The sequence below is a fragment of the Maylandia zebra genome, linkage group LG15 (assembly GCF_041146795.1).
Source record: "Maylandia zebra isolate NMK-2024a linkage group LG15, Mzebra_GT3a, whole genome shotgun sequence".
NCBI lineage: Eukaryota > Metazoa > Chordata > Actinopteri > Cichliformes > Cichlidae > Maylandia > Maylandia zebra.
Genome location: NC_135181.1, coordinates 29,643,664 through 29,661,190, shown reverse-complemented (window position 1 = coordinate 29,661,190; position 17,527 = coordinate 29,643,664). Strand labels below are relative to the sequence as shown.

The window sequence follows — 17,527 nt, the reverse complement described above, 5'->3', positions numbered from 1 at the left end:
TACTTAAATGTTGCTCAAACTTAGGTTAGTATAGTTTCTAAAACAAAACTAGAACTAGAGGTTAAGTCAAATTAAAATAAAAACTATACTTCTACAATATTTTTGAAACTAACTGAAACAATTTTGTCCACTTCTAAAACTAACCAAAATGAAATACAAATGTAGAGGAAGTATCCCTAGTTTTGGTATCTGTTAGCTATGTAAAAATAAATAAACATTACAACTTCTCTATTAGTGAGTCACTGATAGACTTTTTTGAGTCTGAATGCTTATAAGACTGCGAGTCCACTGTTTCCAAAAAGTTGTGTTTTTATTGTAACACATGCACTAATTTTCATAAATCTTGCCTGTCACTAAAAAAGAAATGAATAAAACGTACACTGAAAAAAACTTAAACTAAATTAAAACTAAACATTTTCAAATGATAAAAAATAATAATCTGAAATAAAAAAAATCTACTGTGGAAACTAAAGTGACATAAAAACAGAATGTCAAGACAAATTAAAAGCTAATTAGAAAATAAAAAATTATAATAACTGTGGTTTAAATGGGAGCTCTACTGACCTTCATATGATACCGTCATCATAATAATCATTATGAACATTAACTACTTCAGTGAGAGGAGGAGCTGTGTTTCCGTCTGTCCACAGTAGTGCTGTGTTAAGTTGTGTATAAGCTCAAGGAGGCAAAAACAGACCTGTCTGTAATTATATTCTTTGAAATGAGTGCCTAAATCAATATTATTTATTCATGGCTCAAGAGTTGGGTGTTCGTCTCGTAACCGGAAGGTTGCCAGTTCGAGCCCTGGCTCGGACAGTCTCAGTCGTTGTGTCCTTGGGCAAGACACTTGACCTACCGCCTACTGGTGATGGCCAGAGGGGCCGATGGCGCAATATGGCAGCCTCGCTTCTGTCAGTCTGTCCCAGGGCAGCTGTGGCTACTACTGTAGCTTGCCTCCACCAGTGTGTGAATGTGAGAGTGAATGAATAGTAGAATTGTAAAGCGCTTTGAGGGCCCCGAAAAGTGCTATATAAATGCAATCCATTATTATTATTTTAATCTTAATTAATAGCTTAGTATCAGTTTTCTAGGCAACCCTATACTGATATATGTATATGTAATGCAGTGGTTTATACATTCAAGGTTCAAGGTTCAAGGTTCAGGATTGCTCTCCCCCCGCTTCAGGACACCTACACCAGGAGATGCCGGACTAGAGCAGCGCAGATACTGAAGGACCCGTCCCATCCAGGCAACAAACTGTTCCAACTTCTGCAATCTGGTAGAAGGTTCCGCATCTTCCGGGCAAGGACAGAGAGACTCAAGAGGAGCTTCTATCCCCAAGCCATCCGTGCCCTAAACACACACACCCGCCCTCTCACATCATCTATAATTGACTGAGACGGGACTCTCTTCCAGACACTCTAAACCAAGGCACAATGTACATTTCAATTCCTTTAATTTTAAATATGTTTATATTGTCTATCCTGTAAAATAGTCAGATGTCTATTCATATTAATGTACAGAATTCACCTGCTTGCTGCTACTACTGCACATTCACCCAGTGTATATACTATATGTATGTATATATATATATAGTGTTCTTCCTCTACACCCCCCCCCCCCCCCCCCCCCCCCCCAATTTTTGCACATGTCGAGGAGCGTGTCAGGCTACATTTCACTGTGTGTTATACTTGTATAACTATGCATGTGACAAATAAAGAACCTTGAACCTTGAACCTTTATTTATACTATTTTTTACATGTTCCTATGATATAATGAAAAATCATAAGGATTTCATAAGTTAGTTATTTTTCACATAATTTTAAAAAGGTCCATCCATTCATTCATTCACTTCCGCTTATCCTTTTCAGGGTCGCGGGGGGCGCTGGAGCCTATCCCAGCTGTCATAGGGTGAGAGGCGGGGTACACCCTGGACAGGTCGCCAGTCTGTCGCAGGGCCAACACACAGGGACAGACAACCATTCACACCTAGTTATCCAATTAACCTATCCCCACAAGTTGCATGTCTTTGGACAGTGGGAGGAAGCCGGAGAACATGCAAACTCCACACAGAAAGACCCCGGCCTGATGGTGGAATTGAACTCAGGACCTTCTTGCTGTGCGGCAACAGTGCTAACCGCCGTGCTGCTAGGAAGAAGTCAGTATTTGCTCAAACATTACAAGCTAATATTCATTTTATAAAATGTATTCTTCATTTTATACATAAGCTGTTATAACAACAGATTGCATTATTGAAAAGGCCCATTAAAGATAATGGGCCTTTTCAATAATGGCCCATTATTGAAAAGGCCATTATTATTATTTCTTATCTATTATTTATTTATTTTGATAATGAATTTGGGGAAATATTGTATGGGAATTGACAGTTTTATAATTAAATACCAAGGTCATTTTTCAAGTACAAAATACTGATTTATTGAGGCAGTGATTTTATTGTGTGCATAATTCAAAAACATTAACCATGTAAACCCTTGAGCAAAAGATAATTTCTCTAAGAGTTGTGAAATCTATTACTGTCATTACTGCTCCATGCTTCTTATCCAATAAACAAGTGTTAACCTATAATTACTAATGAGCTGGAGAGCAGCAGTTAATATCTGTATGACCTTGGACAAAATTTAGTTTTAGGTACACCCAAGTATTTGGGTAATGGTGTATTGCTTAAGGTTAGGGGTTAAATAGAAAAGTATGTATTTCAAGGGATGTCACTGGAACTAATACTTACAATACTTGTCAAACTTTTTTTTTCTTTACCACAGGCACATAGGAAGCATATATGCCAAGGCTACAATATGCTGACAGGTGTTCTAGTTTAGGCTAAAAAAGAAGAATGATGCCCACAAGCACAGCAAACATGAAAGATGGCATCTAGTGCGGCTGTTCTGAAGCAGATTAACAATTCAAACTGAACTACCAGGATTCGGTTCTCTCCAAAAACCCGTTCTCAATTCCCATCCCTAGTTCCTTCTAGCCTTCCCAACATCTTAATCTGTCCTGTCAACAAAATAGAATTTTAACATTTTAAATTAGTAGAATGTTATGTACAAGTTTCTAATCAAGCAGTTTATGTTTAACTACATGGGAAAATCATTTTTTTAAATATTAGAATAAGTACTGAGAGTGTAATTCTACTGACATTATTATAGACAACTTAAGTATCATGAACATTTCTCCTGTTGTTTCAGTGGCTACATTTCTACATTTTTTTCATAATATTTTGTGTTTTTATTTGGAAAATTCAAATATAGCAGACAGATTAAAATAGCAACATCTATTTTAAGCTTTTTCTCCTGGGAATAAAACTTGGCAAAAAGTTTTTTCATAGGTTATTTCTGTATACAAGTATGTACAGAAATAACCCTGGTTGTAACATCAAAGAGTAGGATAAGGCATTAGAAGTCCGAAAAATTAATTAGCCCAGACAGCTCGTCACACTGGCAAACAGCAAGGGGGAGGATTCAGGAACACGGAGAGTGCAGAGTGACTGACACAGTGCAGGGAGAGCTGTAGGTCACATAAACCTTCAAGACGGTAATATTGTAGTTCGATATTTTAGTTCGAGAGAGTGATGGGAGTAAGACTGAAAATATATTACATTAAATTCATTATATTATAAGAAATTATAAGAAAACTTGGAAACTTGTATGTAATTTACATATTCTTTTCACCTAAAAACAAGACTGAAGACAAGGCTGGACGATGGTATGGTGAATTTTCAAGATGAGAAAATTTGATAATTGACACTGAATTTGGTTTTTTTTTGTTGTTCCTATCAAAAGTCAAATAGTTGAAGACGCTCTCTAAAGAAAGTATTTTATGATACTGAAGAAAGCTGAAATCTTTCAAATGCTGTGTATCAGAATCAGAATCAGAATACTTTATTGATCCCTGGGGGAAATTATTTTTTGTTACAGTGCTCCATTTTAAACCAACTTTCTAGTGTTAGCACAAAGTGAAAAAATTCAGCACAGTTCAGGAGGGCATGAAGTCAAGTTCAACCACAATCCCAGCAGATTATCTTATCTCAGTGCCCAGCCCACATAGTAGAGTAAGCCAACATTCTGCAGATCCAATTGGCCATATAGAGCACACTATCTATTTGAGCTGTTTTAACTTGCTCAAAGTTGTTGTGTAGTTGTTGTTCTGCAAACTGCTTTGCAACCCATCTCAGTTCGTAAAATTTCTTCCCTCCAAGGTATTCCACACTCAGTGGTTGTAAGTGATGTTAAGGCAAAGTAGAAATGTTTAGGAGCCACGGTAATTCCACCAAAGTCAAAGTCAAAGTCAAACTAAACTTTAATGTCATCTCTGCTATATCCATTGCAGCATACAGAGAGATGAGGCGACAAGTCTCCGGTTACATCAGTTTAAAAAAAAGCTAATAAATAGATATAAAAAGAGAGGAAAATAAATATACACTTAAGTCTTAGGGGATCAAGAGAAGTTACAATTAGAATTTACAATTTACAGTTTGGAGTGGTTTAAAGTGACCAGTGTAGCAGCTTATAAAATGGAGTAAAACAAAATTGTCCATAGAGCAGCATGTCTTACAGAGGCAGTGGTATGTAAAGTGCAAAAGAGTTGGTTAACAGTTTGTGTGGGTGTGTGTGGTGGGGGGGAGGTCTGGTAGTGAGTTCAGGAGTCTGATGGCTTGTGGGAAAAACATATTCCACAGTCTGGAGGATCGGGCCCCAATGCTGCGATAGCGTCTGCTGGATGGAAGGAGAGAAAAGAGTCCATGTGAGGGGTGTGAGGGGTCAAGCATGATGCCAGAGGCCTTATTATTATATCAGCGGTTGTGGTAGATGTCCTTTAGCAAACGGAGAGATTTCCGATGATCTTGGCAGCTACTTTAACAATTCGTTGTAGTTTGCTGAGATCACCAAAATTGCAGTTGCCGAACCACACGGAGATGCAGCTGGTCAGAACGCTCTCTATGGTGCCCCTGTAGAATGTGGTGAGAATGGGAGGAGAGAGGTTGGCCCGTTTCAGGCGTCTCAGGAAGTGGAGGCGCTGCTGGGCCTTTTTGATGATGGTGGAGGTGTTGGTGGTCCAGGTGAGGTCGTCTGAGATGTGAACTCTCAGGAACTTGATGCTGTTAATGGTCTCTACCATGGAACCGCGCATGCTGAGTGGTGGTGTGTGGGTGGACCGAGTCAACGATCATCTCCTTGGTTTTTCTCCACATTCAGTGACACGTTGTTCTTGCAGCACCTGGACGCCAGCTGTTGAATCTCATCTCTGTATGGTGACTTGTCGTTGCTGCTGATGAGTCCAACCACAGTTGTGTTTTCAGCGAACTTGATGATGTGGTTAGAGCTGTGTAGTGTGGTGCAGTCGTGTGTCAGGAGGGTGAATAAAAGTGGGCTGAGAACACAGCCCTGAGGAGCTCCTGTGCTAAGCCTGATGGTGCTGGTGATGTTGTCGCAGATTCGGACGGACCGAGGCCTCTCTGACAGGAAATCTAGTATCCAGTTTCAAACAGAGGTGCTGAGTCCCAACTTGCTGAGTTTGTCAAACAGTTTTTGGGGGTACTGAGGATTTCTTTGGCACCATGATGATGGTGGTGAACTTGAAGCACGCTGGGACGATCATCTGGCTCAGTGAAGACTTGAAGATGTCTGTGAAGACATCAGCCAGCTGATCAGCGTAGTCTCGCAGCACACGACCTGGGATGTTGTCTGGTCCAGCAGCTTTCCGTGGGTTGACCTTGGTGAAAATTCTCCTCACGTCGGCTGCAGGCAGAGAGATGGTCTGGTCAGTGGTGGGGGGCATGGCTTTCTTCACTTGCGTGTTGTTCAGTGCATCAAACCGTGTGTAGAACTTGTTCAGCTCCCCAGGAAGTGTGGTATCTCCATCACAGCACAACACTCCAACACACCAAACAGTAGGGTGGCAGAGTGCTGAGATTGGTAGTGTATAAAAGTTGCCAGAGCTCAGTTCAGTTATTAACAGTTCCAAACCTCTTCTGTCATTAACAGCAGCACAAAAACTGTGTGCCAGAAGCTTCACAGCATGGGACTTTAATGGCTGAGGATCTCCTTGAGGTGTAATGTGTAGGTGCCCCAGTACTTTTGTCCATATAAGGTATAAACTTGCAGCTATAGGAATGTACAAAAACATTAAATTACTGTTTTACTGAAGCTGTACCCCACGTTAACACGTTCACATGTTTATATTAAGTGGCACAGCACGATGGCAAGGTAGGAAATGGCACTGAAAAAAAATGTATGTAATAAAGAATGTAATAAACTACCTCACTCTGAAGTGGCAAATGACAGTGAAATGACTCATTCTAATTTAGTGGCTCTTCAGTACTACCATTTATTTTCTTTTAGCATTACATTGATCATTTATGTAGAGCAGTAGCTGTCATTCAGAAAACAGCCTCAAAAGATCTTTTTTTTCTATTTACTTTTGTGCAACAGCAGATTCTTGTGGCTGTAGGAACTATAATAGGAAAAAGATGAAGGCCAGCAAAGGGAAAAACATGGGGTAGAGGGATTGAACATCCAAAAATCAGCCTCCAGGGCTAAAAACTGAAGCCAGTGCAGTTCCTAAAGTGTCCTCTTGAGTCTAACTGAAAAAGACAGTCAACCCCCATAGACTGCCAAATTTTAAGTTCATGGGGATTGGAAAACTTTAAAGCAGAAAACAAACAGCCTGATACTAAAATTTGTTATAGCTTGTTTTTCTCTTCCATTTTTTTAGACTTAAAACAACTTGTATTAATCGTATTAAGACTTGAAGAATTATGGATTATTAGAAACATGGTTACTTTGAATCTGTGGTGGGTTCTGAAACATCTGGCTGCAGCTGTTTGCTTATGTGTCACCCCTGCTAATTGAAGTGAACCTTGACTTTTTGACTGTGTGCCTCTTGTTGGTGCCTTTTGAATCATTTTGGATGCAGTTATCTGAAGAATTGCTTCATGTATTATTATTTGTTGTAACAGCCTGTCAACGAAGTCTGTGTTTCAGTTTTTGGTGAATGAAATTCCAACTATTTTATTTGTATATGACAAAACAATAGTTAGCAGGAATCAGTGTCTGCATGAGGTTTATGGTGACATATTGCTAATATGACGTGTTGCTTTATGTGATATTTAGCACTTGCCTATGTCAATCTACAACACAAATTCTAATACAGCAAAGCAATGAGATCAAATTATGATGATCTTCAATGCCAAAATGATGTCTTTTTTAAAGTACCACATCGGCAGGTACATGGTTTTCCACCTTCTAAAAGAGTGCTTTATCATTCTTTTTGGGAAATGACATGACACTGAATAAAACGGCTCAATGAAGAGAAAACACAAATTCTAAAACCACGCTGGGCTACAACTTGACATCCAAAAGAAGAATACACTGTCTGTCTATCTAACTGAATATTAGGAGCCAAACAGTCTGTAACAGCGCGATGGATGGCCTCATCACTGTGCTCAGACACTGATGCTGCTCGGATGGCTCTGCTGTGGCAGCTCTTGGAGGAAGTTACAACCCACCATCCTGGAATCCAAGCATGTGATACTCTGAATTTGTGTTCATGTCAGTCTGAGCCCACTGTACATTTGCTGCAGATAGAGAAAGTGTAAAGTGGCCTGTACATCACAATGAAATTAACTAGTGGTGTATAAAATGGATATTAGAGTGACTATTTCTGTGTGCCAAAAAGTGATCATCTGCCAGAAAGTGATTCCCGTCCGCTGGAGCGTGCGCAGCTGCTTAAAGCTGTAGTGCCCAGATTACTTATGTAGACAGCTACTTCCGTGCAACTGATATAAGATGTGGTAAGCTGAACACAGCTTCAACCGTCTGTTTGTTGAAAAATATTAACGCAACCGCACTACATTTTCTTGTTAGTAATGGTAACGGCGTTGTAATGATAGAAAGAGTAATTAGTTAGATTACTTGCCGTTAGTAAAGCCGTTACTTGTAACGCCGTTATTCCCATCACTGGTTAACGGTAGTTGACAAAGACCTGTGGTTCTATGGGAAACTGATCCTCAACTTCTTTGCTGTCCTACCTCTGTAAATACTCTTCTGGTTAGATTTCAGGCCTAGTCACTTTTTCAAGCCACGCTGAACACAATAGTAAGTACATTTTGTAAATTATGGATAACATTAGTGTCCAGCAGGACAGTAAAGCAGCATATGCTTTACCTACTGTAAGCAACAAACTTTGGAGCTGACACGAAACTCTAGTTCTTCTACTAGCTACTTGGCTGGCTCCAACAGGAAGTCAATCCTCATAGACTCTGGTATATACTCGTAGCACTTCAAGTTAGGTAGTCAAAGCAGTCTATGCCCACTGCGCAAAGTGACTTGGAGTGACATCTTTTATAAATTGTTTTTGGATGTACAATTTTGGTCCACTGAAGGAATTGTTTATGAATGTTATGTTGCCGTCTGTCTGACCTCTGTGTTACAGGCTACCTATAATCCAAACGTGGCCATTGTGGATGTCTTATTAATATCAAACAACTTAGACATCATTTTTATACTGCTTCTATAGTATCTGCAGTCTAATATTTCCAGAGGGTGGAGGGCATGTTTTCTGTACAGAGATCAGCAGACATCTTGGAGATGTCTGCTGATCTAATCTTTAGAGAAAGTAGGGTATTTTGTCAACACCATCAGATGTCAACACCATCAGGATTTTTGTCTGACGGTGTTGACCCTTTTTCTAATGATGTTGACAAATGTCACAAAAGTGTGCTATTCACCATTTATATTAAGTTATTTTTTACTAATATTTCAGTCATATTACTTCTTGTGTATTTTACTGATATTTCTGCTTCACGGATGTGTCAAATATTATCAAATTTGCCTTATCTTGAATCTCATTGTGTATGTATACATTATTAATCCTGTAGGAAAATGCTTAGTCCTCTGCATTTAACCCATTCACTCAGTGATGCAGTGGGCAGCTACCAATCCAGGATAGCCTCTGTTTGTTGGATTTGAACGCCCAACCTTTCGATCATGTGGCATCTACTGAGCTAGCTGTCCCCCGAGAGCTATTCTTTAAGTGATGATGTATGAATCCTGCTTCCAGGCCCAAACTACTCTGTGTTTGTTAAGCCTGTTGTGCTGTTAAAATGTTTTAATGCTTTTTATCTTGTTCTATTACATCTGAACAAGCCCCTAAAAACAGCCAGTGATCACTGTCAGCCTAACCATCGGAAACCCTCACGTTAACTTTTATCAAGTGGAAAAAAGTTAGCATTCATCCTCCAGCTTCACTGTGTTTATGTTATGCTAACACAGCTGTGTCGCTAGCGATCACGTAGCACATCACTATATACCAGCTAGCCTAACTTCAGTAACCTGACAATAGTCACTGCTGTTTAGTTTTCTGTCTCCATTTATGTTGGAAGTGGTAGCAGAGCTGGTATATCATGTTCAGGTGGAAACAAGCAATCTAACTTTAACTTTAAATTTCATATATTCTGTTTTCATGGATGCCTGGATGTTACACCTGCTAGTGCAGCCACACTGATCATTTTATTAAAGATGAAAGAATTTAGACAGTTTGTGACTCTCAGTGATGCCGCAGAGTTCCTTTGCTTTGGGATCTGCAGCAGAGTTTGGACCTGGAAATGGCTAATGACATCAAACTTAATGGCTGGATAGCATTTCTATTGCTTAATGCATAATTGTGTTGTGAATATTCATCCTTAATCTGTGAAAAAGCACAAGGTTCAGAAGAATTATAGTAATTAAAAAAATGGTACATTTCAGGCTAGAATAGCAAAGGGGAACCTGTCAGCAGAGGAACGAAAGAGAAGGAACAGGGATGATCAAAAAAGAAAGAGAGAAAAAAATAACAGCCAGCCTGAGTTGAAGAAAGAGTTTCTCATAAAGGAAAGGGAAAGATGGAGAAATAGAGTGAAAGAGGGAAAAATAAAGAACACCAGTGATCTGAAAGGAAGAGAAAAAAGTCAGAAGAGAAAGTTTTGGAAACAAGCACAGAGAGTCTAAAGGAGAGAAAGTCCAGCAAGGTCTAAACACACAACCACAGAGAACTTTAGGAATCAAGGAGTAGTAGGTAGCTGGTGAACTATTAAGATGTAGAACTTGACATGTGCAAAAACAGAATTGTTATGATGTGTCTTGTGATATTACAAAGGTTGTTAAGGTTTAATTGTCATTTTGAAAGAAATAATATCTTGTTTTCTACTAGTGTGTCACCACCGTCAGATTTGTGTCACCACCGTCAGCACCTTGTCAACTCCATAATATGGAGTTTTTGTTTATTTTTCTCTTTTGGAGAACCATATAGTTTCCTCCCTCATGATCTTCCAATAAAAATACGTAATTTTCTCAATAAATGTGTAATTTGCATGTTGCTTAATATGATTGTTTCTTATACAGATTAAATACAAGCTTCTGAAAATATGTATGACTGTAACTCTAATAATAAAAAGCCAAAACAATCTTACTTTTAAATGTGGTATAATTACTTTGAAAACATATGTGCATAAACAATAGAACAGAGAAGCTGCTAATAGTCAAAATAGCTGAAACAACTTAATTTAAAATATATATTTTTGCATTTCTTTGTGTCTGACGGTGTTGACAAAAACCTTGCACTTCTCCAGCAAAAACATAAATTATTAAAAAATGTTACACCTGGGAGATTGTACCAAAACATGGTGAGACAGCCAAAACTTTGTGTAACAATTATATGTAAATATGTTTTTGAAAAATCAAAAATTATATTTTAGAAAATTAAAACCTGTTTTGTCCCTAATCTCAGGAATCACAGATATGACAGATTTAACCTGGTTACAAACAATTAAATTGTTTAATTGAAGCAGATAAACCAGTTAAAAAAACAGGAATATGTAAAATAACAAAAAAAGGTACTGAATAAATCAATAGACTAACACATAATAGATTAATAGATTGTGTTTGTTTATAAATAATTTGTATTCATGCATATCATGTTGATAACACAATACTGATATTTGTAAATAAAAAAATATAACATTTACTAACAATGTAAATTTCTTGCACCTGCCATAGACATCCCCATGACCTCCAAAAGAATTGCCCAGTTGTAAAGTTCAAATGCTGAACGTCTTATTCACGTCCAAGATAGGCCATGGTTGGACGTCCAAATTGTGAACCTAGTTTGGACGCCATATAGATGTCCAGAATTGATCATGGACCAACAGACCCAATATGCACATCTATTCGAAGTCCAATATTTAGGGAGATAGACCTCTCCACCATGTTTGTGCTGTTATAGAGATTTTTATTGGAAATACCTGACAAATACTCAAAGCCAAAGTCTGCAGTTTTAATGAGTGAAATTTCAGAATTAGTCTATTATTTAGTGTTAATTAGCATTTTCTATGTCTGTGCATCGCGGTAGTTATGTTTATTGATATGGATTGCTAACAAAGCTAGCATTAGCTGATTAGCATGGTTGTGGCCATAATACTAATGCTGACTTGACATTACCAGTTTCAAAACACTAAGATGTCACTAATGTTGACAACCAAAACGCTCAGCTTGAATGTTTACAACAAGTCATTTGCTAACTAATAGATGATGTCAGAGTGATCTGTCCATTTTTTATATCCAGTCTATACTTTGAACCCACAATGCACTCCACTGCCTGCCTTGTGGAGTGACAATACTGCAAAGTGTGCTAATCTCTATCAACAACAAATGGAAATGAATATTCCTTATTGAAAATCATGCAAGAGTGCAGCAGATTTACAGCTCATATATATGTGAGCCTTCTGAGCTCCAATATACCTTAATGTCTACATGTTGCATCTAGAATTCTTTTTTTATGTTGTGGTGGGTGGCCTGTAATAAATACAGCTGCAGATCCAGTACAGGTGAAGCTACAGGCAACCAAGATGGGATACCTGTAAGGCCATAGCTACTGTGGCCAATGATTGTGCAGCCAGGAGGGAGACACTGCATCAAAAAAAAAAAGTCATATAGTCAGGATATCCCTGTGTGTGTGTGTGTGTGTGTGTGTGTGTGTGTGTGTGTGTGTGTGTGTGTGTGTGTGTGTGTGTGTGTGTGTGTGATGTGAGTGAGTGAAGGTGGAGGAGCAGATCAGGGCAAGCGGCATGCAGCCAATCAATTCACCTGCACCAAAAAGGGAGGGTGAAAACTGAAAAGCCGGCTGTGTGTGTGTTATGGAGAGGCTTCCCCTTCGCTGGCTGATATATGAGGCACTGTGCAGCCCCAAATTACAGTCTGGTATACAAGTGTTTTCTGTTCATTCAGAAATTATAGCAAGCTCCGAGGGCCAGCCTCAGAGCTTCACATGCTGACTGCTGGGGCTGCTGCTCTGATGGAGATGGGTTTGGGGAGCGTGTATGCGCACGTGAAGGGCCTGGCTGAGAGGGAGAAAGAGAGAAAAAAAAAACCCTCACCTTTAATGTTGTGTTCGGATAACTAATGGGCACCTTGTGGAAAGTGCTGTTGGAAAGCACAGCCTGCCTGATGTCTTCGAAGATGGTGATGATATCATCCAGTAGGCAGCGCTTGTCCCTGTGGCTCAAGACGCAGAGGTGCGCGAACGTGAAATTGAATCCCTTGTAATTGACGCGCAGATCCAACACCTGCTTGTGGACCTGCAGGACCTGATCGGCCAGCTCCAGGATGTTCCCCCCGGACTTGGCGAGCAGGATCAGCCTGCCATATCTGCCCGGGGTGTGCAAATCCGAGTACAGCTTGTGCTTTGACTGGTCGATTTGAAACAAGCTGTTAGCGAGACTCCGCTCGATCTTGGCGAGGCTGTGAGTCGGGGCGACCAGTACCTCCAGGTCCGTCTCCGGCTTGAATCGGCTCAGCACTGTAGATCCGAAAATGATGGTGAGCACCGCAGGGACGGTGAGGAAGAAAACGGGATGTCTGCTAACGAATAAGCCCAGCCAGTAGAACGAAGCCTTGAGCCCTCTGTGTATCACTTGCCGCAGCATCCTCCACAAAATCCAGCTTGCAGATGCCCCGTCTCCTCCGATGAAGCACATGTGACATCAGACTCCGTTCCCCGGCTTAGTACAATTCGTAAGAGAATTACACCAGGCTACAACACCATGCACACACTCTTACATGCACACACGCTTACACACTCTCACACACACGCACTCGCACACCTGGAAAACAGCACTGCAGCAATTCGCGGCAAGGCGGGCTAACGCGCGCGCGCGCGCGCACGCACATACACGCACGCATACTCAGACAGTCACAAAATCATAGTGCGTGAGCCGAACGAGACGAGTCCACGATGTCTGATCTCAAGCCATTCCGCCTGCGTGTGATGGAGAGAATGCTGCGAGTCTCCTGCTCTGCACCGGCTGCAGTAGCAGCGACGAGCCGCGGCAGTGGGATGTGCATGTGTGTGTGAGTATGTGTGTGTATGCCTTCTGTCTGCCTCTACAGCTCTCACACCAGCGGTGGCGCCTGATTTATGTACTTAACTGTAACCATGTGGCGGGGTTGAAGAGGAAGGATGGATGTGGAGGGAGGGAGGAGAGGGGTGACCCGTGGTTATTTTTGGGAACCGGGGAGGCAACATGATAGTTGTAAAATGCTCCCGCAGGTGGCTGAATGACCAGCAGCACTTGGAGAAATGAGTCAGTGTTAGCTTCATGAATGGGGAAAACCCAACTTGTGCAGTGCTTCACGCTGAGTGGTTTGTGCAGGCCAGGCATGGTGGTGTAAATGGATCATTCAGCACAGACCTCCCTGATGTTTTTTTTTTTAAAGTATGTCTTTGTAAGTTGTCCAGTTATTCACATTCATATTGCCAAAATCCTCGACAATTTAAATGGACATTTGAGAAGTGCATAAAGATATTTCTTGATATATCTTTATATTTGGATGGACACTAACATGGACTGCAGTTCTCAGAAATGACCTTGATTCATCCTTTTCTTAGAATTGGTATAGACATGCTAAAGGGAGCAAAGGTCCAACAAGACCAAATGGCAGGTTGTCTTGGTAAATTAATTGGTTCCTGTGTAGGGCTTTTCTACTCCACTGAAGCACTCTTTAAACAACATGCCTCATTCACAAAAGCACTTTTTTCTATGCCTAAGTGCTTTATATTTAACATTCACACACAGTTACAATCGATGGTTTAGTATCTTGCCAAAGGATGCTTTGGCATGCATCCTGGAGCAACAGCCAGGAATTAAACCACCAACCTTCCAACCAGCCAATAACCTGCGCTAGTTCCTGCCATCTCAGATCTTAGGGCGACAGTTATCTCTCAAGGACTTAATATTGTAGATGCTGGTGCATCAAGACATCTGTGCCAAAGGAAACCATGTGTATAATCATGAGACGCAGGTGCCATGGCATTATTTTTTTTTGGCGCAGTATTAGAACTCGTCACAGCAAATTTCAATGAATGCACCTGCTCTTCAGTGGCGCAATCCCAATCTGCAAACTCACAGAATCTGAGGTTCATTCCTGCCAAATGTATGGGGCCTGTCCTACTCTCAAGTCTTCAAGTGCATATGGGCACTCATGAGTCAGCATATACTGCAAACCTTCCCTTAGTACTTGTCCAGAGATCTTAGTGACATTAGTTATTTTTCAATATATCCTGCCCCCCACAAAATGTACACAAACCAGAAAAGGATTATATAGTTTACCAGCACCAACTGGCACTTAGACTACAAAAATGGGAAAATTAATATGAAGTGGGTTTTTTTTTTATTCAAACAAACATGAATCTTTGAGATCTAGTAACAGGAACCTGAGTAGAGTTGTGATCGTGGATGTGATCGTTGCTATTCTCTCCATATAAAACACAGTCACACAAAAGGCTGTTTATTAACAAAAGAATATATATACTAATAGGAGGCTGTTGATTATGACTCTTAGCATATGATGTCTACTTCTGTAACAGCAAACCCATAGCATAGAGTTCATGTGCATGGTGGTGTGGTGGTTAGTGCAGTTGCCTTATTTCAAGAAGGTCCTGGGTTTGAATCCGCATCTGACTGGGGCTTTTCTGTGTGATATTCACATGTTCTCCACATCTCCACATATAGCGTAGTAGCGTAGGCTCCACTTCCCCCTCCCCCACCTAGTATTCCTGAATTGGAGAAGATTAATTAACTGATTGATGGACAGTGTGAAGAATAGTAACACTATGTCTGTGGAGCAGATGACATCTGTGGTAATTTAGAACACCTTTTACTTAAGCTTATGTCCATAGACACACTGGAACAATTCCAAATTGGGTTCTATACCCCCCACTCAATGACAAGTGTGACTTTGTGTGGAGTCTGACTTGCTGGTAAAGGAGTCTCTTAATGTAGATGTACAGTAGTAAGCTTTAAGACACCCATTAATATAGCAGAAAGAGGAACTTCTGATCAGCATATGTAACATGGGCTACAATAGGTGTAGACCTGTTTGTGAGAGTACTTTGTAATCCAGTTCTAATCAGGACGTTTGTTTCAGAGAAGGCTGGATAATTTCTGTCCATTTGTGGGAACAGCACTAGCTAGTGGTGTTCTGTCAGGACAAGAAAGGCTTGACAAATCTAAAAATAGATATTAATAAAAGGTACCAAAGCAAATCAATCGCTCCCTCATCTTGGACAGTGTTGTCATAAAACGTCTCGCCTGTTTGCATCTATCCTTTACATTACTGCCATCTTGTAGCCACAGTTGGCTATTGCGCTGAAAGCTGCACTTGTTTTGTGTTCATAGGAAACTGCAGCTGTCTCAATTCTGGACAATCTGAGTCCAGGAGCATTTTCTGGTGATTGCACTTGTACATTGTGGATAAACCTCTGATCTTTCACGGTTAATTGATGGGAGATCAGTCTGCAAGACAAGCTGCTGCTGGCTCAGCTTTCATTGCTCTGAGGTCAGTTACGTTATGCCCTTTGTGTGGAAACACAGCTAGCATTAGCAAGTGAAAGAGCTTTAGCGATTTATCACTGTAACACAGGAGCTTCATCTTCGTGAACAGCTTGTACAACATGTGTGATGTAGAGAATGGAGTCTGAAAAAGTTGTTATTAACTAAGATAATACATTAGCAATAAAATCTGTGACAATAATAGAAAGATGATTGCAGCTCTGACCATTATATCTAAGTAGGCAAGTTGATCAGGTCAAAGCTTTTTTCAGATTAGGATCTATTAAAAAATTGTCCTAATGTAATATGTTTAACCAACAATTTTTCCAACACTCCGCCTTTATTTTTCATTCATATTTTAATCCCCACTGTAGATATGGACAATTTCCCATGTCATAGACTGGCCAAGCTTTTTAATTCAGGTGATTTTTTAATTATATTATCAATCAAAAACTGTAGAATCAAAAGTGTTAAGGTTTTTGCAGAAGAGTTTACCCCACTGGATTACACTGGACAATTTTTTTTTCCTTTTGTTTTGCAATTTGAGTAAATCCTAGCCAAAGTCTACTTTAGTGTCTGCTGTTAGTGCCATGCTTAAAATGTTTTTTCATTGAAGTTATGCCACACCTGGATTCATCTCAATGAGAAACGATGGAACTAAGGCACTTTGAGCACACTAGACAACCCCTGAAACAAAGGTATAGAAATACATTTCTATAGAGTCTATCTAGTATTTCTCCACTTACAGTTTTTTCTGATTGCTTAAGCACATTTATTGTAACTATTGCTAATTTTGCAAAACTCTTCACACAAATAAGAAAACCTGTCACCCAATAATCAAAACATTGTAGTTCTCTTGCAAAAGCAAACACAGCTAGATTAACTCTTCACACCTTCGTAAAAATGGTGTTTCCGTATCAAACAGTACACACAAGCCAACATCTACTAAGCACACAATGCGCCAACTGCACACTGATGGTATGAATACAAAACACATCTGGCTTTTGCTTTCTCTGTGCACAAGGTAGGCTATGTCAGTTTGAGCTCATACTTCTGTCATAGATCCATAAGCATAGAGGGATCCAAACTTCAAGTACTGGTGTTTATTCAAACACATCAAAACAAACACAAGTGTTCATTTCCAAGAATAGGATTATTTGCAATCGCCATAATGACTATATGGGTTACTTGGTCTGCAGTGAACATGCTTCCTCTGCCCCAGCATCTGGTCATCTAGCAATTCTGTAAAGTAACAATTTCAGTATTTTTACATCAATGGTATTGGTGTGTTTCTCATTGGCATATGGCAGTGCTACAAATCTTTGTGCGAAGTGACTGTACTAACCGATTCTCATTTCAAGATGTCCTTATGGTACTTGCTACAGTGTAGCGGCTCGAGTTAGGCTGGACCCGTTGGCCAGCTACCCTCAGGGTCATTCCACGGTTGATTACATGGTCCACTATTGTAGCTCTGATGTCATCAGCAATTCTATTTCTTACTCTTCCTACCCTTCCTCTCCCCCCTCCTCATCTTCCTCTCCCCCCTCCTCGTCTTCCTCTTGCTCCTCCTTGTCCTTGTCGTCCTCTTCATCCTACTTCTTCACCTCCACGTCCTCTTCCTCGGCCTCCTCTACTTCTCACTCTTTC

General features: G+C 40.2%; 1 protein-coding gene across 1 annotated transcript in view; it reads right to left on the bottom strand.

The window, feature by feature from the left end:
• The window catches only part of ptchd4 (patched domain containing 4), a 67,668-nt gene extending 54,275 nt beyond the window's left edge, over nucleotides 1-13,393 (bottom strand). Inside the window, exon 1 of the mRNA XM_004573664.5 lies at nucleotides 12,428-13,393. Within this exon, the coding sequence (XP_004573721.2) occupies nucleotides 12,428-13,027 (600 nt within the window). The 5' untranslated portion in view covers nucleotides 13,028-13,393. The remainder of the gene's footprint in view (nucleotides 1-12,427) is intronic.
• Between the last annotated feature and the right edge of the window lie 4,134 nt (nucleotides 13,394-17,527).